Here is a 23,072-nt window from a genome sequence, read left to right as displayed (position 1 = left end):
TCCCCCCGTCTCTCTCTCTCCCCCCGTCTCTCTCTCTCCCCCCGTCTCTCTCTCTCCCCCCGTCTCTCTCTCTCCCCCCGTCTCTCTCTCTCCCCCCCGTCTCTCTCTCTCCCCCCGTCTCTCTCTCTCCCCCCCGTCTCTCTCTCTCCCCCCGTCTCTCTCTCTCCCCCCGTCTCTCTCTCTCCCCCCGTCTCTCTCTCTCCCCCCCGTCTCTCTCTCTCCCCCCGTCTCTCTCTCTCCCCCCGTCTCTCTCTCTCCCTCCGTCTCTCTCTCTCCCCCCGTCTCTCTCTCTCTCCCTCCCCCCGTCTCTCTCTCTCTCCCCCTCTCTCTCTCCCCGTCTCTCTCTCTCTCTCTCCCCCCCTCCCTCTCCCCCCTCCCTCTCTCTACCCCTCCCTCCCTCTCTCTACCCCTCCCTCCCTCTCTCTACCCCTCCCTCCCTCTCTCTCTCTCTGGGGGGGTGAGGGGACGGTTTTGCGGAGGGGCCGTGTGGAGCAGGGTTGTCTATTTGTGGTGTGTGTGGGGGGGTGGGGGTTGGGTGGGTGGGGAGGGCATTGAGCGCGGGCGCAGCCCGGAACGAGCTGGCTGGGTTGCCCTTTCTGTTTTCTCCCCCCCTCCTCCTCTTCCTCCTCCTCCTCCTCTCTGCAGGTTACGGAACCTACCCCGGCCGTCGGCGCGGCGGGGCAGCCCACCCTCAGACAGTCAGCGTGCCGTGCCCGAGCTGCCAGCGGGAGGTGGACCTGGGCGAGCGGGGGCTGACCGACCTCTTCCGCAACCTGACCCTGGAGCGGATCGTGGAGCGCTACAAGCACACGGCCAACATGGGCGCTGCCGTGCCGTGCCAGGTCTGCAAGCCCGCGGCGCAGGAGGCCACCAAGGGCTGCACCGACTGCCGAGCCAACTACTGCAATGAGTGCTTCAAGCTGCACCACCCCTGGGGCACACCCAAGGCCCAGCACGAGTACATTGGACCAACGCTCAGCTTCCGGCCCAAGGTGAGGTTCCTTCGAGCGCCTTTCACAGAAGATAGGAGCAGTAGTCGGCCATTCAGCCCCTCCAGCCTGCTCCGCCATTCAATGAGATCATGGCTGATCATCCAAATTCAGTACCCTGTCCCTGCCTTCTCCCCATATCCCTTGTTTCTATGAATCAGCTTCCACCACCTTTCAGGTCGCGCGTTCCCGATCCCCACAACACTCTGAGTGAAAACATTTCTCCTCATCTCCCCACTCCATCTTTTCCCAGTGATTTTGAATCTCTGACCTCTGGTTTTTGTCCCACTCACCATCTACTCCATCTTCCTCTCTCCACTCCATCGAAACCCCTCACCATCTTGTCAACCTCCATGAGGTCACCTCTCAACCTTCTCTGTTCCAAGCGGAACAGTCCGAACTTCTCCAACCTCTCCTCATAACTGAAGTCCCCTCGTCCCTGGTCACATCCTGGTAAACCCCCTCTGTCCCCTTTCTAAGGCCTCGACATCTTTCCCGAAGTGTGGGGCCCAGAATTGTCCACAATACTCCAGCTGTGGCCCAACCTGTGATTTATAAAGTTCGAGTATGATCGCTTTGCTTTTATATTCTGTTCCTCTATGTAGAAACCCAAGTAATCCATATGCTTTTTTGACCACCTTATCAACTTACATAGAAACATAGAAACATCGAAGATGGGAGCAGGAGTCGGCCATTCGGCCCCTCGAGCCTGTTCCACCATTTAATGAGATCATGGCTGATCATCCAAATTCAGTACCCTGTCCCTGCCTTCTCCCCATATCCCTTGATCCCCTTAGCCTTAAGAAATATATCTAACTCCTTCTTGAATATATTTAATGAATTGGCCTCAACTGCCTTCTGTGGTAGAGAATTCCACAGGTTCACCGCTCTCTGGGTGAAGAAATTCCTCCTCATCTCTGTCCTAAATGGCTTACCCCTTATCCTTAGACTGTGACCCCTGGTTCTGGACTCCCCCGCCATCGGGAACATCCTTCCTGCATCTAGTCTGTCTAGTCCTGTTAGAATTTTATAAGTTTCAATGAGATCCCCTCTCATTCTTCTAAACTCCAGCGAGTATAAGCCCAATCGACCCAATCTCTCCTCATACGTCATTCCTGCCATCCCAGATATCAGTCTGGTGAATCTTCGCTGCACTCCCTCCATGGCAAGAACATCCTTCCTCAGATAAGGCGATAACTTGCCCTGCCACCTTTGAGGATTTGTGTATATGGACACCAAGGTCCGCCTGCTTATCTACACTTTCCAAAATCGTGCCATTTATTGAACGTTATTCATTCTCGGGATGTGGGCGTCGCTGGCAAGGCCGGCATTTATTGCCCGTCCCTAATCGCCCCTTGAGAAGGTGGCGGTGAGCCGCCTTCTTGAACCGCTGCAGTCCGTGTGGTGAAGGTACTCCCACAGCGCTGCTAGGGAGGGAGTTCCAGGATTTTGACCCAGCGACGATGAAGGAACGGCCGATATACTTCTAAGTCAGGATGGTGTGTGTGACTCGGAGGGGAACTTGGAGGTGGTGGTGTTCCCAGGCGCCTGCTGCCCTTGTCCTTCTAGGTGGAAGAGGTCGCGGGTTTGGGAGGTGCTGCCGAAGAAGCCTTGGTGAGTTGCTGCAGTGCATCTTGTAGATGGTACACACTGCAGCCACGGTACGCCGGTGGTGGAGGGAGTGAATGTTTGGGAGGAGTGTGAGAAGGTTCTCCTACAATGTCCCAGCGACGGGCGAACTCCGTGATCCCGCACTGCACAGTCAAGATTATTGGCCCAGAAATTCGGGTCGGGGGCTTCCCGCGGGTGCAAGCCTCCGACCTGCACTTACCTAGCGCGCCGGCCGTTGTGGTGTGGGCCCGCGTGGGATTTGACAGGTCTATTCATAGATAGACCTGTCAAATCTATGAATACAATTCAGCCTCAAAACATCACTAAAACTTCAAATAAATTTTTAAAAAATCACTTTTTTAAAATAACTATAAATTACATGAAATAACTATTTTAAACAATAATTTACATTTTCTAACAGGCTACAAATAAACTTACCTTACTTTAAAGTATTTAAAAATAATAAACCTGTGGGAAAAAATGTTTTAATTTAACTTAATTCACCACTTACCTTGTTAAAAGCAGGCCTTGCGCAGTGCGTGCACGAAACCGGCACTTTTGTTGGGCCTACGCATGAGTACCCAGCGCGTACTCACCCGCGGGGACCCAAATTTCTGGCCCAATATTTATTGACCAAAATGAAAAGTGCTTTGGATTACACGCACAGCTGTAAAACACTCCAGGGATTCGCGCGAAGAGCTTGAAGCAATCTGGTCCTTTCTGCACAGCTTTGGTCGGACGCCAAACGCCAGAGATTGATTCAAGGGCTCTGCAGTAAACTCTGCCTTCCTATTTTTCTCTCCCTCTCGCTCCACTTTCCTCCTCTTTTACCCAGAAGGTGTCGGTTTTTGCGTTTTAAATAGTATCGGCTGTACTCTCTCGCCTCTCAGTCAGAAGGCAGTGCTGAGGGAGCGCCGCACTGTCGGAGGGGCAGTACTGAGGGAGCGCCTCACTGTCGGAGGGGCAGTACTGAGGGAGCACCGCACTGTCGGAGGGGCAGTACTGAGGGAGCGCCGCACTGTCGGAGGGGCAGTACTGAGGGAGTGCCGCACTGTCGGAGGGGCAGTACTGAGGGAACGCTGCCTGTCGGAGGGGCAGTACTGAGGGAGTGTCGGAGGGACAGTGCTGAGGGAGTGCCACACTGTTGGAGGGGCAGTACTGAGGGAGAGCCGTACTGTCGGAGGGGCAGTACTGAGGGAGCGCCGCACTGTCGGAGGGGCAGTACTGAGGGAGCGCCGCACTGTCGGAGGGACAGTACTGAGGGAGCGCCGCACTGTCTTTCGGATGAGATGTTAAACCGAGGCCCCATCTGCCCTCTCCGGTGGATGTAAAAGATCCCACGGCCACTATTGGAAGAAGAGCAGGGGGAGTTCTCCCCGGTGTCCTGGGGCCAATATTTATCCCTCAACCAACATCACTAAAAACAGATGATCCGGTCATTATCACATTGCTGTTTGTGGGAGCTTGCTGTGCGCAAATTGGCTGCCGTGTTTCCTACATTACAACAGTGACCACACTTCAAAAAGTACTTCATTGGCTGTAAAGCGCTTTGGGACGTCCTGAGGTGGGGAAAGGCGCTGGAGAAATGCGAGTCGTACTTTAGTTTTACCTCAAATCGCTTCTCAGCAGATGAATTACTCTTGACGTGTGGTCACTGTTATGTGGGCCACTGCAGCAATCATCCTGCACACAGCAAGATCCCACAAATGAGCTGCAAGATTTGTTCTTTTGTTGGTGATGTTGGTTGAGGGATAAATATCGGCCTCAGGACACCGGGGAGAACTCCCCCTGCTCTTCTTCCAATAGTGGCCGTGGGATCTTTTACGTCCACCCGAGAGGGGAGACGGGGCCTCGGTTTAACGTTTCATCTGAAAGACGGCACCTCCAACACTGCGGCGTTCCCTCAGTACTGCCCCTCCGACAGTGCGGCGCTCCCTCAGTACTGCCCCTCCGACAGTGCAGCGCTCCCTCAGTACTGCCCCTCCGACAGTGCGGCGCTCCCTCAGTACTGCCCCTCCGACAGTGCGGCGCTCCCTCAGTACTGCCCCTCCGACAGTGCGGCGCTCCCTTAGTACCGCCCCTCCGACAGTGCCGCTCTCCCTCAGTACTGCCCCTCCGACAGTGCGGCGCTCCCTCAGTACTGCCCCTCCGACAGTGCGGCGCTCCCTTAGTACCGCCCCTCCGACAGTGCCGCTCTCCCTCAGTACTGCCCCTCCGACAGTGCGGCGCTCCCTCAGTCCTGCCCCTCAGACAGTGCGGCACTCCCTCTGCAGTGCACCGGACTGTTGGTCTGGCTCTGGACTGGGGGCGGGGGTGTGTGTCCTTCTTGACTGAGAGTGCTACTGTCTGAGCCAAGCTGACACCAAGGGAAGCAGCGTTGGCTATTCAACCGAGGAGGGCATCGCCGCTAAAGCCCTGAAGCTTGAGCGCTCGCTCTACGTCTGCTTTTCACTGGGCCGGGGTGGGCGGGGGGGTGTGGTGGGGTCATTGGGTCGTGAGCAGGAGCAGGGAACGCTTGCCGATTGTCCTCCCTCTCATCGAGGAGCATGAGGGCACTTGAGACTGGCCGTGGTGGGCTGGGGAGTGAGGGCTGGGGTGGTAGCGGAGACGGGGACTCTGGTTGCCAAATCTGGTTGGACGCATTCCTGGAGGTTTGACCAACCGGCTCCGCCCCCCCCCACCCCACACTCCCGCCATTGGTCGTCCGACATCTCCATCCTTGGGCAAAACTTGGAGACACCCTGGAGGGCTGGGAACCCCAGGAGAGGGTGAGGTGAGTGGCTGTGTGACATCTTGCCCGGTGCCCCATGAGAACGCGAAGGGGAAATGGGGCGGGAGCTGTTTAAAATTGCCCAGTTCTTGACTCTGCCGGTTTCACTGGTACAGTTGACCGCGTTCGCTAACCGAATGCCTGAAGAATATAAGAAATAGCAGCAGGAATCGGCCACTTTGCCTCTCGAGCCTGCTCCGCCATTCAATAAGATCACGGCTGATCTTGGGCTCAAAGCCACTTCCCCGCCCGCTCCCCATAATCCTTCACTCCCTTATCTTGCAGAAATCTGTCTATCTCCACCTTAATGACCCAGCCTCCGCGGCTCTCCGGGGCAGAGAATTCCACAGATTTACGACCCTCTGAGAGAAGAAATTCCCCCTCATCTCAGTTCTAAAAGGGCGACCCTTTATTCTGAAACTGTGCCCCCGAGTTCTAGATTTCCCCACGAGGGGAAACATCCTCTCTGCATCTACCCTGTCGAGCCCCCTCAGTACCTTATATGTTTCAATAAGATCCCCTCTCATTCTTCTAAACTCCAATGAGTATCGGCCCAGCCTGCTCAACCTTTCCTCATAAGTCAAACCCCCTCATCTCTGGAATTAACCAAGTGAATCGCCTCTGAACTGCCTCCAATGCAAGTATATCCTTCCTTAAATAAGGAGACCAAAACTGTACGCAGTACTCCAGGTGTGGTCTCACCAGCGCCCTGTACAGTTGTAGCAGGACTTCCCTGCTTTTATACTCCAACCCCCTTGAAATAAAGGCCAACATTCCATTTGCCTTTTTGATTACTTGCTGTACCTACATGCTAACTTTTTGTGTTTCATGTACTAGGACCCCCAGGTCCCTCTGGGTGAAGAAAGTTCTCCTCAACTCCCCTCTAATCCTTCTCCCAATTACTTTCAATCTCTGCCCCCTGGTTATTGACCTCTCTGCTAAGGGAAATCGGTCCTTCCTCTCCACTCTATCCAGGCCCCTCATAATTTTATACACCTCAATTAAATCTCCCCTCAGCCGCCTCTGTTCCAAAGAAAACAACCCCAGCCTCTCCAATCTTTCCTCATAGCTAAAATTCCCCAGCCCTGGGGTGCAACATCCTGGTAAATCTCCTCTGCACCCTCTCTAGTGCAATCTGTAATCGGTTTTTGATCCTAGCCCAATTGCTAGACGGACGGTTCGAATCGCCCCCACCTTACGAAAGTTAATTATTACTCAGAGTGTAAATGGAATAATAGTCATAGAGTTATACAACACAGAAAGAGGCCCTTCGGCCCATCGTGTCCGCGCCAGCCATCAAGCCCTGTCTATTCTAATCCCATTTTCCAGCACTTGGTCCGTAGCCTTGTATGCTATGGCGTTTCAAGTGCTCATCTAAATGCTTCTTGAATGTTGTGAGGGTTCCTGCCTCTACCACCCTTTCAGGCAGTGAGTTCCAGATTCCAACCACCCTCTGGGTGAAAAAGTTCCTCCTCAAATCCCCTCTAAACCTCCTGCCCCTTACCCTGAAACTATGCCCCCTGGTTATTGAGCCCTCTACTAAGGGGAAAAGTTCCTTTCTATCTACCCTATCTATGCCCCTCATCATTTTGTACACCTCAATCAGGTCCCCCCTCAGCCTTCTCCGCTCCAAGGAAAACAACCCCAGCCTGTCCAGTCTCTCTTCATAGCTGAAGCGCTCCAGCCCAGGTAACATCCTGGTGAATCTCCTCTGCACCCTCTCCAAAGCAATCACATCCTTCCTATAGTGTGGCGACCAGAACTGCACACAGTATTCCAGCTGTGGCCTAACCAGCGTTTTGTACAGCTCCATCATAACCTCCCTGCTCTTGCCTTCATTAGCCGAGGCATAGAATATAAGTATCCCATATGCCTTTTTAACCACCTTATCCACCTGTTCTGCCGCCTTCAGGGATCTATGTACATGCACACCAAGGTCCCTCTGATCCTCTGTCTTTCCTAGGGTCCTACCATTCATTGTGTATTCCCTTGCCTTGTTAGTCCCTCCAAAATGCATCACCTCACACTTTTCAGGGTTAAATTCCATTTGCCACTGTTCCGCCCATCTGACCAACCCATCTATATCGTCCTGCAGACTGAGGCTACCCTCCTCTCTATTTACCACCCCACCAATTTTCGTGTCATCTGCGAACTTACTGATCATACCTTTTACATTCACATCCAAATCATTAATGTGGACCACAAACAGCAAGGGACCCAGCACCGATCCCTGTGGCACCCCACTGGACACAGGCTTCCAGTCACAAAAACAACTTTCCACCATCACCCTCTGCCTTCTGCCACTAAGCCAGTTTTGGATCCAATGTGCCAAGGCACCCTGGATCCCATGGGCTCTTACCTTCTTGATCAGTCTCCTATGCGGGACTTTATCGAAAGCCTTACTGAAATCCATGTATACCACATCCACTGCACTACCCTCATCCACACACCTAGTCACCCCCTCAAAAAATTCAATCAAATTGGTCAGACATGATCTTCCCATGACAAAGCCATGCTGACTATCCCTGATTAATCCCTGCCTCTCCAAGTGGAGACTAATTCTGCCCCTCAGAATTTTTTCCAATAATTTCCCTACCACTGATGTTAGGCTCACTGGCCTGTAATTCCCTGGTTTATCCCTACTACCCTTCTTGAATAATGGTACTACATTAGCTGTTCTCCAGTCCTCTGGCACCTCCCCTGTGGCCAGAGAGGTTATGAAAATTTGTGTCAGAGCCCCTGCAATCTCCTCCTTTGCCTCACACAGCAGCCTGGGATACATCTCGTCCGGGCCTGGGGATTTATCCACTTTTAAGCCTGCTAAAACCGCTAGTACCTCCTCCCTCTCGATGCTAATATGTTCAAGTATATCACAGCCCCCCTGCCCGATTTCTATGTCTATATCGTCTTTCTCCATAGTGAACACAGATGTATAAAATTCATTTAAAACCCCACCTACATCTTCAGGCTCCACACATAGATTGCCACTTTGGTCCCTAATGGGCCCTACTCTTTCCCTAGTTATCCTCTTGCCCTTAATATACTTATAAAACACCTTAGGATTTTCCTTTATTTTGCTCGCCAGTGTTATTTCATGGCCCCTCCTCGCTCTCCTAATTTCTTTTTTAAGTATCCCCCTGCACTTTTTATACTCCTCTAGGGCTTCCTCTGTCTTTAGTCCTTTGTATCTGCAAAAGCCCCTTTTTTTTCCTAATCCATTCTCGTATATCCCTTGACATCCAAGGTTCCCTGGGCTTGTTGGTCCCACCCTTGACCTTTACGGGAACATGTCGCCATTGTACTCTCTCAAATTCCTTTCTGAAAGACTCCCATTGCTCCGATGTGAATTTTCCTACAAGTAGCTGATCCCAGTCCACTTTGGCCAGATCCTGCCTTATCATAGTAAAATCGGCCTTCCCCCAATTTAGTACCTTTATTTCCGGTCCATCCCTGTCCTTTTCCATGACTACCCTAAATCTCACCGAATTATGGTCACTGTCACCAAAGTGCTCTCCTACTAACACTTCTACCACTTGCCCGGCCACATTCCCTAGAATTAGGTCCAGTACCGCCCCCTCTCTTGTAGGACTTTCTACATGTTGGCTCAAAAAGCTCTCCTGGATGCACTTTAAGAATTCTACACCCTCTAAGCCTTTCACACTCTGACTATCCCAGTTAATATTGGGGAAGTTGAAATCCCCCACTATTATTACCCTATTATTTGCACACTTCTCTGAGATTTGCCTACATATCTGTTCCTCTATCTCCCCCTGACTGTTTGGGGGCCAATAGTACACTCCCAGCAAAGTGCTTGCCCCCTTTTTGTTTTTACATTCTACCCATATGGCCTCATTAGAGGAACCTGTTAATATATCATCCCTCCTTACAGCAGTAATTGACTCCTTAATTAATATTGCAACACCCCCTCCCCTTTTACACCCCCCTCTGTCTCGCCTGAAGATTCTATACCCCGGAATATTGAGCTGCCAGTCTTGCGCCTCCCTCAACCATGTCTCCGTGACAGCAACAATATCATACTCCCATGTGTTCATCAACACCTTCAGTTCATCCACCTTATTCGCAAGACTCCTTGCATTAAAATAAATGCCATCCAGCCTTGCCCTACTCCCTTGTGCCGTTACATATTTGCTCTGCCTTCCAGTCTGACTTGTTTGTTCCTCTATATTTGGCTGTACATCACCCCCTATTATAGCTCCACTCTGTATCCCATCCCCCTGCCAAGTTAGTTTAAACCCCCCCCCCAACAGTGCTAGCAAACCTCCCCGCAAGGATATTTGTCCCGTTCTGGTTCAGGTGCAACCCATCTGACTTGTACAAGTCCCACCTTCCCCAGAAGCAAACCCAGTGATCCAGGAAACTAAAGCCCTCCCTCCTGCACCAACTCTTTAGCCACGCATTCATCTGCTCTATCCTCCTATTCCTATACTCACTAGCACGTGGCACCGGGAGTAATCCAGAGATTACAACCTTTTGAGGTCCTACTCTTTAATCTGCTACCTAGCTCCCTAAATTCTTGCTGCAGGACCTCATCCCTCTTCCTACCCAGGCCGTTGGTCCCAATGTGGACCACGACCTCTGCCTGCTCCCCCTCCCCCTTCAGAATACCCTGCAGCCGTTCAGTGACATCCTTGACCCTGGCACCAGGGAGGCAACAAACCATCCTGGAGTCACGTCTACTGCCACAGAAACGTCTATCTGTTCCCCTTACGATAGAATCCCCTACCACTATTGCCCTCACACACTTTTTCCTCCCTTCCTGAGCAGCAGAAGCACCCCCGGTGCCAGGAAGTTGGCTGCTGCTGCCTTCCCCTGGTAAGTCATCCCCCTCAACAGTATCCAAATCGGTATACCTGTTTGAGAGGGGGATGGCCACAGGGGTCCCCTGCACTACCTGCCTGCTTCTACTGCTCCGCCTGATGGTCACCCATTTCCCTTCTGCCTGTGCAGCCCTTACCTGCGGTGTGACCAACTCACTAAACGTGTTATTCACGACCCTCTCAGCATCGCGAATGCTCCAAAACTCATCCATCCGCAGCTCCAGCGCCTCAATACGGTCCGCTAGTAGTTGCAGCTGGATACATTTCCAGCACACATGGTCGTCAGGGACACCGGCAGCGTCCCTGATTTCCTACATAGCGCAGGAGGAGCATAACACGGGGCTGGGCTGTCCTGACATGACTTACCCTTTAATTAATTGCAATTAAATTAAACAAATGAATCCCACCAATTTCACTACAGTTAAATGATATAATTAAGGGCCCTGGTTTGCAAACTGTCCCTGCTACAGCACAGAGACCTTAAAAACTATAAACCACAGACTTAAAGTTTTAAAAAGAGAGAAATACTCCAACCAATCACTTACCTGTTTTGTGGTGACTTCACACCTCGATTACTTTTTACTTCTCTCCTTCCCGGAGATTGGTATGCCTACCTGAGCCTCTGGGGCCTTTTGTAGTCGCTCCTCCGCTCCAAGATTCCTCCCGCCGCCGCCGCTGCCGCACTGAGGCCTACCTGAGCCTCTGGGGCCTTTTGTAGTCGCTCCTCCGCTCCGAGATTCCTGCCGCCGCTGCCGCACTGAGGCCTACCTGAGCCTCTGGGGCCTTTTGTAGTCGCTCCTCCGCTCCGAGACTCCTCCCGCCGCTGCCGCTGCCGTGAATAAGTCACGGACAGGAATGCTTCGGTGAAAAATCAAACTGATATTTATTTGGTCTAACATACACTGGCTAAAACATGCACTACTAAACAAAATCACTGTCCCTCTGGAGAATAAGATCCAGGTTACAAACAACATACATACAGTACACAACTGGGGACTATAACGAGCAGTAATTCCCTTGTTGCTATGGTGGATTCTAACTCCACCCCTACCAACGAATTACCCAGTCGCATAAACCCCTTCGCCTGAACCAAACGAAGCTCCCACCCTCGGAATAGCCCATAAACTTCACTTCTGAGAGCCCTTACAGCTCACCCAGCTCGCCTGGGATATCGGGTTACCGGCTTGGGACACTCGAGACTATGCTTACCCCCACACGCGGTCGGTTTCGATCGCTCCGCTCGGCGGCTTCTCTGGTACTTCTCGTTAGGTCGATCTTGTTGGAGCGGGAGCGAGAGAGAGAGAGAGAGAATGGTGGGAAAGGATCTATCTTTATAGGAGTCTGGCTACCCCTGTCTTTCCCGCCAATCTTTAAAATCCTTTTGTTTCTAAGCACACAGCAAGCTCCCACAAACGGTAATGTGATAATGACCGGATCATCTGTTTTAGTGATGTTGGTTGAGGGATTAATATTGGCCCCAGGACACCGGGGAGAACTCCCCTGTTCTTCCAATAGTGGCCGTGGTATCTTTTACATCCACCCAAGAGGGCAGATGGGGCCTTGGTTTAACGTCTCATCTGAAAGACGGCACCTCTTACAGTGCGGCGCTCCCTCAGTACCGCCCCTCCGAAAGTGTGGGGCTCCCTCAATACTGCCCCTCCGACAGTGTGGCGCTCCCTCAGTACCGCCCCTCCGACAGTGCGGCGCTCCCTCAGTACTGCCCCTCCGACAGTGGGGCGCTCCCTCAGTACCGCCCCTCCGACAGTGCGGCGCTCCCTCAGTACTGCCCCTCCGACAGTGCGGCGCTCCCTCAGTACTGCCCCCAGACAGTGCGGCGCTCCCTCAGTACTGCCCCTCCGACAGTGGGGCGCTCCCTCAGTACCGCCCCTCCGACAGTGGGGCGCTCCCTCAGTACCGCCACTCCGACAGTGCGGCGCTCCCTCAGTACCGCCCCTCCGACAGTGCGGGGCTCCCTCAGTACTGCCCCTCTGACAGTGCGGCGCTCCCTCAGTACTGCCACACAGACAGTGCGGCGCTCCCTCAGTTCTGCCCCTCCGACAGTGCGGCGCTCCCTCAGTATTGCCCCTCCGACAGGGCAGGAGGCCCTCCAGAAAGAAGGATGTGGGACCGGCTCTCCGAGGCCGTCACTGCCAGCAGTGTCGCCCCCTCCCCCACCCCCTGGCTCCAGTGCCCAAAGATGCTTCAGGACCTCAGACCACTGGTCAAGGTCAGTGAATGCATCTTCAGAAGCCGTGTGGGCCGTTCTTGGCAGGGACATGGCTGAGCCCTTGGCCAGCGGCGGGGCTGAAAGGACACAAGATGCCGGTATCACAGAATCACAGAAACCCCACAGTGCAGATAGAGGCCATTTCGGCCCATCGAGCCTGCACCGACACATATCCCACCCGATCCCCGTAACCCCACGTATTTAATCCCCCTAACACTAAGGGTCAATTTATCATAGCCAATCAACCTAACCCGCACATCTTTGGACTGTGGGAGGAAACCGGAGCACCCGGAGGAAACCCACGCAAACACGGGGAGAATGTGCAAACTCCACACAGACAGTCACCCGAGGCCAGATTCGAACCCGGGTCCCTGGCGCTGTGAGGCAACAGTGCTAACCACTATGCCACCGTGCTGCCCCTCGTACATTATCCTCCTCCTGGCCTGCACCTCTTACCTTCCCCGCCCTCCCGTCAGCACAACTCCACCCTTGTGCCTTCCTCATTTCACACACCCAAGAAATGCAGCCTGCCCAGCCAGCGGGTCAGCAAGAAGAGGCAGCCTGCCCAGCCAGTGGGACTGCAGGCGGATGATTCCATCCTGGATATCCCGGCGTCTTCCTCTCACCTCTGCGAGCGGATGTGAAATTACAGCATGTCGAACTGAGACGTGAACTCTGTTCTTCTCTCCACGGATGTCGCGTGACCTGCTGAGTATTCGCAGCATGTTCTGCCCTCTCAAAGGCCTTCATTTACCATCCGAGCCCTTGCAAGCGTCCAGCAGCACGCCCTCCACACTTAATGAAAAAAACAACTTTTCACATCTTTTGCAGCAAGCCACCACTTCAATAAAAATCCCCCAAAAAAACCCGGGTCCAAACCCTTAAATTCAAACTTACCTGAATGATGCGTGTGTTCCTTTAAGGTGTGTGTCCCTTTAAGAGCGGCCGACATCACCGCTGTCGGGTTGCTGGCATGCCTGGTTAACCTGGCGTGCTTCGGACCCAATTTGGCGCGAGGGTCAAAGTTCGCGTCGGTGATGTTAAGTCGGCGCTGCACGCCGAATGACGTCCCCCACGCCGCCATCTTTTTCTCCCCAGGGGGAAAAATATCAAAGGGAGAGAAGAAAATGGCAGCCGTCGCGGGACCCACCACCAGCTGGCGAAAGAGCGGCGGCCGCCATTTCATGGCGCTACGGAGTGTCCACAAGTAGATGAATTTCTAGCTCTTAGCTTTCTTTTACTTCAAAGATACTTTCCCACAACCGAGGCTTTTCCTGACCTATCTGTTTATGGATCCTTTACAGACTAGTTTGGACAACTTATCGTCCTAAACAATCCCCTCTAGACCATGGTTAATTGATCCTTCTGCCTATGATTATTACACTAGCCACTAAAGACATACTTTAATCACTCATGGTCGATGTTGTCCCAGTCACTTATTCCCTGGCGCCAGCATTTCTTGCAGATAATAATCAGACCTCTGAAGCAGAACATCATCCATCTTTTCTTCTATGGCACCCTCCTGCTGTTAGCCTCTTTATCTTCCAGGGCCTGTTGCTCCAACATTCAAGGCCGTTTGATACTTAACCCTTACCTCTCCAAGTTGTCCAACCGCCCCCTCGTGGCCCTCAGCATCTGTAGACAACAGGCCAACGCAGGCGACATAAGAAAACTACTAGGCACTTGGTCTAAGCCTTAAACAAAGTTTTAATCAACTGTTTTACAACATGGAGGTCTAGTTGTGTCCTTCACTAGTTCCTGTTAAAGAATGTCCTGAGCAAGCTGGGCCCATGCCTGAGTATTTATACTCTCCCTGGACAGCACCACCAGCAGGCCGCCCAGTATTATTACATAAGTCATTTTCACATGAATGACAGGATTCATGTCAGCAGGCGCCCCTTGTGGCCAACAATGCTCAGCGCGAATGATGGGGGATGCGTCGTCCTGGGGAACGCCCTCATTTGCATGTCATTATAACAGGCCGGCCCCCTCCTCCTCCCCCCACCCTCCCCATCCCCCTCCAGTCACTCGATTAAGGATTGATGTTGAGAGCTATGGGATGGACAGTAAGACTCGCATTTCTCCAGCGCCTTTCACCACCTCAGGACGTCCCAAAGCGCTTCACAGTCAATGAAGTACTTTTTTTGAAGTGTGGTCACTGTTGTAATGTGGGAAACGCGGCAGCTAATCTGCCCACAGTAAGATCCCACAAACAGCAATGTGATAATGACCAGATCATCTGTTTTTTTTTAGTGATGTTGATTGAGGGATAAATATTGGGCCCAGGACATCGGGGAGAACTCCCCCTGCTCTTCTTCCAATAGTGGCCGTGGGATCTTATACATCCACCCGCGAGGGCAGACGCAGGCCTCGGTTTAATGTCTACATCCGAAAGATGGCACCGCCGACAGTGCGGCGCTCCATCAGTACCGCCCCTCCGACAGTGCGGCGCTCTCTCAGTACTGCCCCTCCGACAGTGCCGTGCTCCCTCAGTACTGCCCCTCCAATAGTGCAGCGCTCCCTCAATACTGTCTCTCCGACAGTGCAACGGGCCCTCAGTACTGCCTCTCCGACAGTGCGGCGCTCCCTCAGTACCGCCCCTCCGACAATGCGGCGCTCCCTCGGTACTGCCCCTCCGACAGTGCGGCGCTCCCTCAGTACCGCCCGTCCGACAGTGCGGCGCGCCCTCAGTACCGCCCCTCCGACAGTGCGGCGCTCACTCAGTACCGCCCCTCCGACAGTGCGGCACTCCCTCAGTACTGTCCCTCCGACAGTGCGGCGCTCCATCAGTACTGCCCCTCCGACAGTGCGCCGCTCCCTCAGTACTGCCCCTCCGACAGTGCGGCGCTCCCTCAGTACTGCCCCTCCGACAGTGCGGCGCTCCCTCAGTACTGCTCCTCCAATAGTGCGGCGCTCCCTCAGTACTGCTCCTCTGATGGTGCGGCGCTCCCTCAGTACTGCCCCTCTGACGGTGCGACACTCGCTTAGCACTGCCCCTCCGACAGTGCGGCGCTCCCTCAGTACTGCTCCTCCGACAGTGCGGCGCTCCCTCAGTACTGCCCCTCCGACAGTGCGGCCGTCCCTCAGTACTGCCCCTCCGACAGTGCGGCGCTCCCTCAGTACCGCCCCTCCGACAGTGCGGCGCTCCCTCAGTACTGCTCCTCCGACAGTGCGGCGCTCCCTCAGTACCGCCCCTCCCACAGTGCGGCGCTCCCTCTGTACCGCCCCTCCGACAGTGCGGCGCTCCCTCAGTACTGCCCCTCCGACAGTGCGGCGCTCCCTCAGTACTGCCCCTCCGACAGTGCGGCGCTCCCTCAGTACCGCCCCTCCGACAGTGCGGCGCTCCCTCAGTACTGCCCCTCCGAGAGTGCGGCGCTCCCTCAGTACCGCCCCTCCGACAGTGCGGTGCTCCCTCAGTACTGCCCCTCCGAGAGTGCGGCGCTCCCTCAGTACCGCCCCTCCGACAGTGCGGCGCTCCCTCAGTACCGCCCCTCCGACAGTGCGGCGCTCCCTCAGTACTGCCCCTCCGATAGTGCGGCGCTCCCTCAGTACCGCCCCTCCGACAGTGCGGCGCTCCCTCAGTACTGCACCTCCGACAGTGCGGCGCTCCCTCTGCGCTGCCCCTCTGACTGGTTGACGGGGAGAGGAGTGAATCGAAACCCTTGTACTCACAGAGTGCAGGTCTTCTTCTGTTGCAGGTCCTGATGTGCCCGGAACACGAGATGGAAAAGGTCAACTTGTACTGTAAAACATGCCAGCGCCTCATCTGCCAGCTCTGTAAACTAAGAAGGGTCCACACCGCGCACAAGATCACGCCAGTCGTTAACGCCTACCAAGCACTAAAGGTAAAGAGTCGACAAGCGAAGAACAAGGATCAAATAGAATTACATCTGAAAGAATTACACTGGTTCCTGGGATGGGGAGATCGTCCTATGAGTAGACTAGATACATAGAAGATAGGAGCAGGAGTCGGCCATTCGGCCCCTCGAGCCTGCTCCGCCATTCAATGAGATCATGGCTGATCATCCAAATTCAGTACCCTGTCCCTGCTTTCTCCCCATATCCCTTGATCCCTTTAACCTTAAGAAATATATCTAACTCCTTCTTGAATATATTTAATGAATTGGCCTCTACTGCCTTCTGTGGTAGAGAATTCCACAGGTTCACCACTCTCTGGGTGAAGAAATTCCTCCTCATCTCTGTCCTAAATGGCTTACCCCTTATCCTTAGACTGTGACCCCTGGTTCTGGACTCCCCGACCATCGGGAACATCCTTCCTGCATCTAGTCTGTCCAGTCCTGTTAGAATTTTACAAGTTTCAATGAGATCCCCTCTCATTCTTCTAAACTCCAGCGAATATAAGCCCAATCGACCCAATCACTCCTCATACGTCATTCCTGCCATCCCAGGTATCAGTCTGGTGAATCTTCGCTGCACTCCCTCCATGGCAAGAACATCCTTCCTCAGATAAGGCGACCAAAACTGCACACAATACTCAAGGTGTGGTCTCACTCGGCCTATATTCTCTAGAGTTTAGAAGAATGAGAGGTGATCTAATTGAAACGTATTACATTTTTACAGGGCTTGGCAGGGCAGATGATGGGCAGATGTTCCCCCTGGCTGGAGGGAGTACAACAAAGGTTCACGAGATTGATTCCTGGGATGGCGGGACTGTCGTATGAGAAGAGATTGAGTAAACTAGGCCTGTATTCTCTTGAATTCAGAAGAATGAGAGGGGATCTCATTGAAGCATACAAAATTATTACAGGGCTTGATAGGGTGGATGCTGGGAGACTGGCAGCTCAATATTCCGGGGTACAGAATCTTCAGGCGAGACAGAGGGGGAGGTAAAAGAGGAGGGGGTGTCGCAATATTAATTAAGGAGTCAATTATTGCAGTAAGGAGGGATGATATATTAGCAGGTTCCTCTAATGAGGCCATATGGGTGGAGCTTAAAAACAAAAAGGGGGCAAGCACTTTGCTGGGAGTGTACTATAGGCCTCCAAACAGTCAGGGGGAGATAGAGGAACAGATATGCAGGCAAATCTCAGAGAAATGTGCAAATAATAGGGTAATAATAATGGGGGATTTCAACTTCCCCAATATTAACTGGGATAGTCAGAGTGTGAAAGGATCAGAGGGTGTAGAATTCTTAAAGTGCATCCAGGAGAGCTTTTTGAGCCAGCATGTAGAAAGTCCTACAAGAGAGGGGGCGGTACTGGACCTAATTCTAGGGAATGTGGCCGGCCAAGTGGAAAAAGTGCTAGTAGGTGAGCACTTTGGTGATAGTGACCATAATATGGTAAGATTTAAGGTGGTCATGGAAAAGGACAGGGATGGGCCGGAAATAAAGGTTCTAAATTGGGGGAAGGCCGATTTTAATAGGATAAGGCAGGATCTGGCCAAAATGGACTGGGATCAGCTACTTGTAGGAAAATCCGCATCGGAGCAATGGGAGGCTTTCAGAAGGGAGATTGAGATCATACAATGGCAACATGTTCCCGTAAAGGTCAAGGGTGGTTCCAAAAACCACAGGGAACCTTGGATGTCAGGGGATATACGAGAATGGATTAGGAAAAAAAGGAGGGCTTTTGGTAGATACAAAAGGCTAAAGACGGAGGAAGCCCTAGAGGAGTACAAAAAGTGCAGGGGGATACTTAAAAAAGAAATGAGGAGATCAAGGAGGGGCCATGAAATAACACTGGCGAGCAAAATAAAGGAAAATCCTAAGATGTTTTATAAGTATATTAAGGGTAAGAGGATAACTAGGGAAAAAATAGGGCCCATTAGGGACAAAAGTGGCAATCTGTGTGTGGAGCCGGAAGATGTAGGAGGGGTTCTAAATGAATTTTTTGCATCTGTTTTCACTATGGAGAAGGACGATGTAGACATAGAAATAGGGCGGGGGGACTGTGATATGCTCGAACATATTAACATCGAGAGGGAGGAGGTATTGGCGGTTTTAGCTGGCCTAAAAATGGATAAATCCCCAGGCCCGGATGAAATGTATCCCAGGCTGCTGTGTGAGGCAAAGGAAGAGATTGCGGGGGCTCTAACACATATATTCATGACCTCTCTGGCCACAGGGGATGTGCCAGAGGACTGGAGAACCGCTAATGTAGTACCATTATTCAAGAAGGGTAGTAGGGAAAAACCGGGGAACTACAGGCCAGTGAGCCTAACATCAATGGTAGGAAAATTATTGGAAAAAATTCTGAGGGACAAAATTTGTCTCCACTTGGAGAGGCAAGGATTAATCAGGGATAGTCAACATGGCTTTGTCAAGGGAAGATCATGTCTGACTAATTTGATTGAATTTTTTGAGGGGGTGACTAGGTGTGTGGATGAGGGTAACGCAGTGGATGTGGTATACATGGATTTCAGTAAGGCCTTCGATAAAGTCCCGCACAGGAGACTGGTCAAGAAGGTAAGAGCCCATGGAATCCAGGGTGCCTTGGCACATTGGATACAAAACTGGCTTAGTGGCAGAAGGCAGAGGGTGATGGTCGAAGGTTGTTTTTGTGACTGGAAGCCTGTGGCCAGTGGGGTACCACAGGGATCGGTGCTGGGTCCCTTGCTGTTTGTGGTCTACATTAATGACTTGGATATGAATGTAAAAGGTATGATCAGTAAGTTCGCGGATGATACAAAAATTGGTAGGGTGGTAAATAGCGAGGAGGGTAGCCTCAGTCTGCAGGACGATATAGATGGGTTGGTCAGATGGGCGGAACAGTGGCAGATGGAATTTAACCCGGAAAAGTGCGAGGTGATGCACTTTGGGGGGACTAACAAGGCAAGGGAATACACAATGAATGGAAAGACCCTAGGCAAGACGGAGGGTCAGAGGGATCTGGGTGTGCATGTACACAGATCCCTGAAGGCGGCGGAACAGGTGGATAAGGTGGTAAAAAAGGCATATGGGATACTTGCCTTCATTAGCCGAGGCATTGAATATAAGAGCAAGGAGGTTATGATGGAGCTGTATAAAACACTGGTTAGGCCACAGCTGGAATACTGTGTGCAGTTCTGGTCGCCACACTACAGGAAGGATGTGATCGCGTTAGAGAGGGTGCAGAGGAGGTTCACCAGGATGTTACCAGGGCTGGAGCGCTTCGGCTATGAAGAGAGACTGGGCAGATTGGGTTTGTTTTCCTTGGAGCAGAGGAGGCTGAGGGGGGACATGATTGAGGTGTACAAAATTATGAGGGGCATAGATAGGATGGATACTGGAACTCAATGCCTGAAAGGGTGGTAGAGGCAGGAACCCTCACAACATTCAAGAAGCATTTGGATGAGCACTTGAAATGCCATAGCATACAAGGCTACGGACCAAATGCTGGAAAATGGGATTAGATTAGACAGGGCTTGATGGACGGCGCGGACACGATGGGCCGAAGGGCCTCTATCCGTGCTGTATAACTCTATGACTCTATGACTCTAATGTTTCCCTTGGCTGGGGAGTCTAGAACAAGGGGTCGCAGTCTCAGGATAAGGGGTCGGCCATTCAGGACTGAGATGAGGAGGAATTTCTTCACTCAGAGGGCGGTGAATCTTTGGAATTCTCTGCCCCAGAGGGCTGTGGAGGCTCAGTCGTTGAGTATATTCAAGGCTGAGATCGATAGATTTTTGAATATTAAGGGAAGGAAGGGATGTGGCGATAGGTCCGGTGAATGGAGTTGAGGTAGAAGATCAGCCATGATCTTATTGAATGGCGGAGCAGGATCGAGGGGCTGAATAGCCGACTCCTGCTCCAATTCCTGACGTTCTTGCATTGCATTTTACAGCACAGAGCGAGGCCATTCGGCCCAACTGGTCCGTGCCGGTGTTTCTGTTCCACACCAGCCTCCTACCGCCCCTCTTCATCTCACCCCTATCCCCATATCCTTCGATCCCTTTCTCCCTCGTGTACTTATCCAGCTTCCCCTTAACTGAAGACTCGGTGGGAGTCCCTGGTTGTCCTGCTGAAGAGGCCAGTCAGGGAGATCACAAGGTACAACGAGGGAGGCCATTCAGCCCATCACAATCGCCCATCCTGCTAGCCCCCTACGCCCCCCCCATTGCAGTATGCAGGTGGTTCTCAAATGAGCCCAGGGATTTCTCCTCCCCTCCTCCATCTGGGAGTCCGTTCTGTGAGTCAATCACTCTCCCTCTCTATGTGAGGAACGTCCTGATATCACCCCTCAATTGAACCTGTCACCCCTCGTCCCACTCCCACGGTTTAATTCGCCGCAGTGTCCCTGATTTCTCTTTGTTCCCTTCAGGATTCTGATGCCCCTCGATAAGATCGTCTCTCAGACACCACCTTTCCAGGGTGCAGAGCCCAGCTCTCCCGGGCCTTTCCCCGTAACTCAGACCCCTCCCTCCCCCTCCCCCATCCCCGACACTGGGGTCAGCCTCGGGAGAGAGGGTAGTGATGTGGGGACCGCTGGAAAGAATTGAGTTTTTGCTTCATTACTTTTGAGTCCAGGACGAATCTTCCAGAGCTTCCTTCCTCGGACGATTAAATTAGTGGCTGAGATTGAGAATGGGCGAGAGGTCCGTGCAAATAATGTCCTGTTTAACCGTACTCTTGATCGGCATTCTATTAATTCCTCTCTCCCTCTCTTCCCCCCGCCCTTGAAACCCCTCTCTCCCCCGCTCAAAACCCCTCTCTCTTCCCCCTTCAAACCCCCTCTCTCTCCCCCCTTCAAACCCCCTCTCTCTTCCCCCCTCAAACCCCCTCTCTCTTCCCCCTTCAAAACCCCTCTCTCTCCCCCCTTCAAAACCCCTCTCTCTCCCCCCTTCAAAACCCCTCTCTCTCCCCCCTTCAAACCCCCTCTCTCTTCCCCCTTCAAACCCCCGTCTCTCTTCCCCCCTCTCTCCCCCCATCTCTCCTCTCCCCCATCTCTCCTCTTCCCCCATCTCTCCTCTCCCCCCATCTCTCCTCTCCCCCATCTCTCCTCTCCCCCATCTCTCCTCTCCCCCCGTCTCTCTCTCTCCCCCATCTCTCCTCTCCCCCCATCTCTCCTCTCCCCCCATCTCTCCTCTCCCCCCATCTCTCCTCTCCACCCATCTCTCCTCTCCCCCCATCTCTCCTCTCCCCCCACCTCTCCTCTCCCCCCACCTCTCCTCTCCCCCCACCTCTCCTCTCCCCCCACCTCTCCTCTCCCCCCATCTCTCCTCTCCCCATCTCTCCTCTCCCCCATCTCTCCTCTCCCCCATCTCTCCTCTCCCCCCATCTCTCCTCTCCCCCATCTCTCCTCTCCCCCATCTCTCCTCTCCCCCATCTCTCCTCTCCCCCCAATCTCTCCTCTCCCCCCATCTCTCCTCTCCCCCCATCTCTCCTCTCCCCCATCTCTCCTCTCCCCCATCTCTCCTCTCCCCCATCTCTCCTCTCCCCCATCTCTCCTCTCCCCCCAATCTCTCCTCTCCCCCATCTCTCCTCTCCCCCATCTCTCTCTCTCCCCCCATCTCTCCTCTCCCCCCGTCTCTCTCTCTCCCCCCGTCTCTCTCTCTCCCCCCGTCTCTCTCTCTCCCCCGTCTCTCTCTCTCCCCCCGTCTCTCTCTCTCCCCCCGTCTCTCTCTCTCCCCCGTCTCTCTCTCTCCCCCCGTCTCTCTCTCTCCCCCCGTCTCTCTCTCTCCCCCCGTCTCTCTCTCTCCCCCGTCTCTCTCTCTCCCCCGTCTCTCTCTCTCCCCCCGTCTCTCTCTCTCCCCCCGTCTCTCTCTCTCCCCCCGTCTCTCTCTCTCCCCCCGTCTCTCTCTCTCCCCCCGTCTCTCTCTCTCCCCCCGTCTCTCTCTCTCCCCCGTCTCTCTCTCTCCCCCCGTCTCTCTCTCTCCCCCCGTCTCTCTCTCTCCCCCCGTCTCTCTCTCTCCCCCGTCTCTCTCTCTCCCCCCGTCTCTCTCTCTCCCCCCGTCTCTCTCTCTCCCCCCGTCTCTCTCTCTCCCCCCGTCTCTCTCTCTCCCCCCGTCTCTCTCTCTCCCCCCGTCTCTCTCTCTCCCCCGTCTCTCTCTCTCCCCCCGTCTCTCTCTCTCCCCCCGTCTCTCTCTCTCTCCCCCCGTCTCTCTCTCTCTCCCCCCGTCTCTCTCTCTCCCCCCGTCTCTCTCTCTCCCCCCGTCTCTCCTCTCTCCCCCCGTCTCTCCCTCCCCCCGTCTCTCCCCTCCCCCCGTCTCTCCCTCCCCCGTCTCTCCCCTCCCCCCGTCTCTCCCCTCCCCCCGTCTCTCCCCTCCCCCCGTCTCTCCCCTCCCCCGTCTCTCCCCTCCCCCGTCTCTCCCCTCCCCCCGTCTCTCCCCTCCCCCCGTCTCTCCCCTCCCCCCCGTCTCTCCCCTCCCCCCGTCTCTCCCTCCCCCCGTCTCTCCCCTCCCCCCGTCTCTCCCCTCCCCCCGTCTCTCCCCTCCCCCCGTCTCTCCCCTCCCCCCGTCTCTCCCCTCCCCCCGTCTCTCCCCTCCCCCCGTCTCTCCCCTCCCCCCGTCTCTCCCCTCCCCCCGTCTCTCCCCTCCCCCCGTCTCTCCCCTCCCCCCGTCTCTCTCCCTCCCCCCGTCTCTCCCCTCCCCCCGTCTCTCCCCTCCCTCCCCGTCTCTCCCCTCCCCCCGTCTCTCCCCTCCCCCCCGTCTCTCCCCTCCCCCGTCTCTCCCCCCCCGTCTCTCCCCCCCCCCGTCTC

At 54.0% G+C, this 23,072-nt stretch overlaps 1 protein-coding gene across 1 annotated transcript; it reads left to right on the top strand.

Annotated features, from left to right (window-relative positions):
- The first annotated feature begins 552 nt into the window (after positions 1-552).
- LOC147086590 (tripartite motif-containing protein 46-like) lies at positions 553-20,704 on the top strand. Its single transcript, XM_085978277.1, has 3 exons — positions 553-992; positions 16,134-16,371; positions 20,697-20,704. Exons 1-3 carry the CDS (start codon positions 819-821, stop codon positions 20,702-20,704), a joined length of 420 nt encoding a protein of 139 aa, XP_085834403.1. The 5' UTR covers positions 553-818.
- The last annotated feature ends 2,368 nt before the right edge of the window (positions 20,705-23,072 follow it).

Source organism: Somniosus microcephalus, unplaced genomic scaffold, assembly GCF_052327205.1.
Source record: "Somniosus microcephalus isolate GS21.2 unplaced genomic scaffold, FLI_Smic_1.0 unresolved_chr7, whole genome shotgun sequence".
Lineage (NCBI taxonomy): Eukaryota > Metazoa > Chordata > Chondrichthyes > Squaliformes > Somniosidae > Somniosus > Somniosus microcephalus.
Note: the sequence above shows the minus strand (reverse complement) of the source record. Positions and strands in the feature narration are given on the sequence as shown.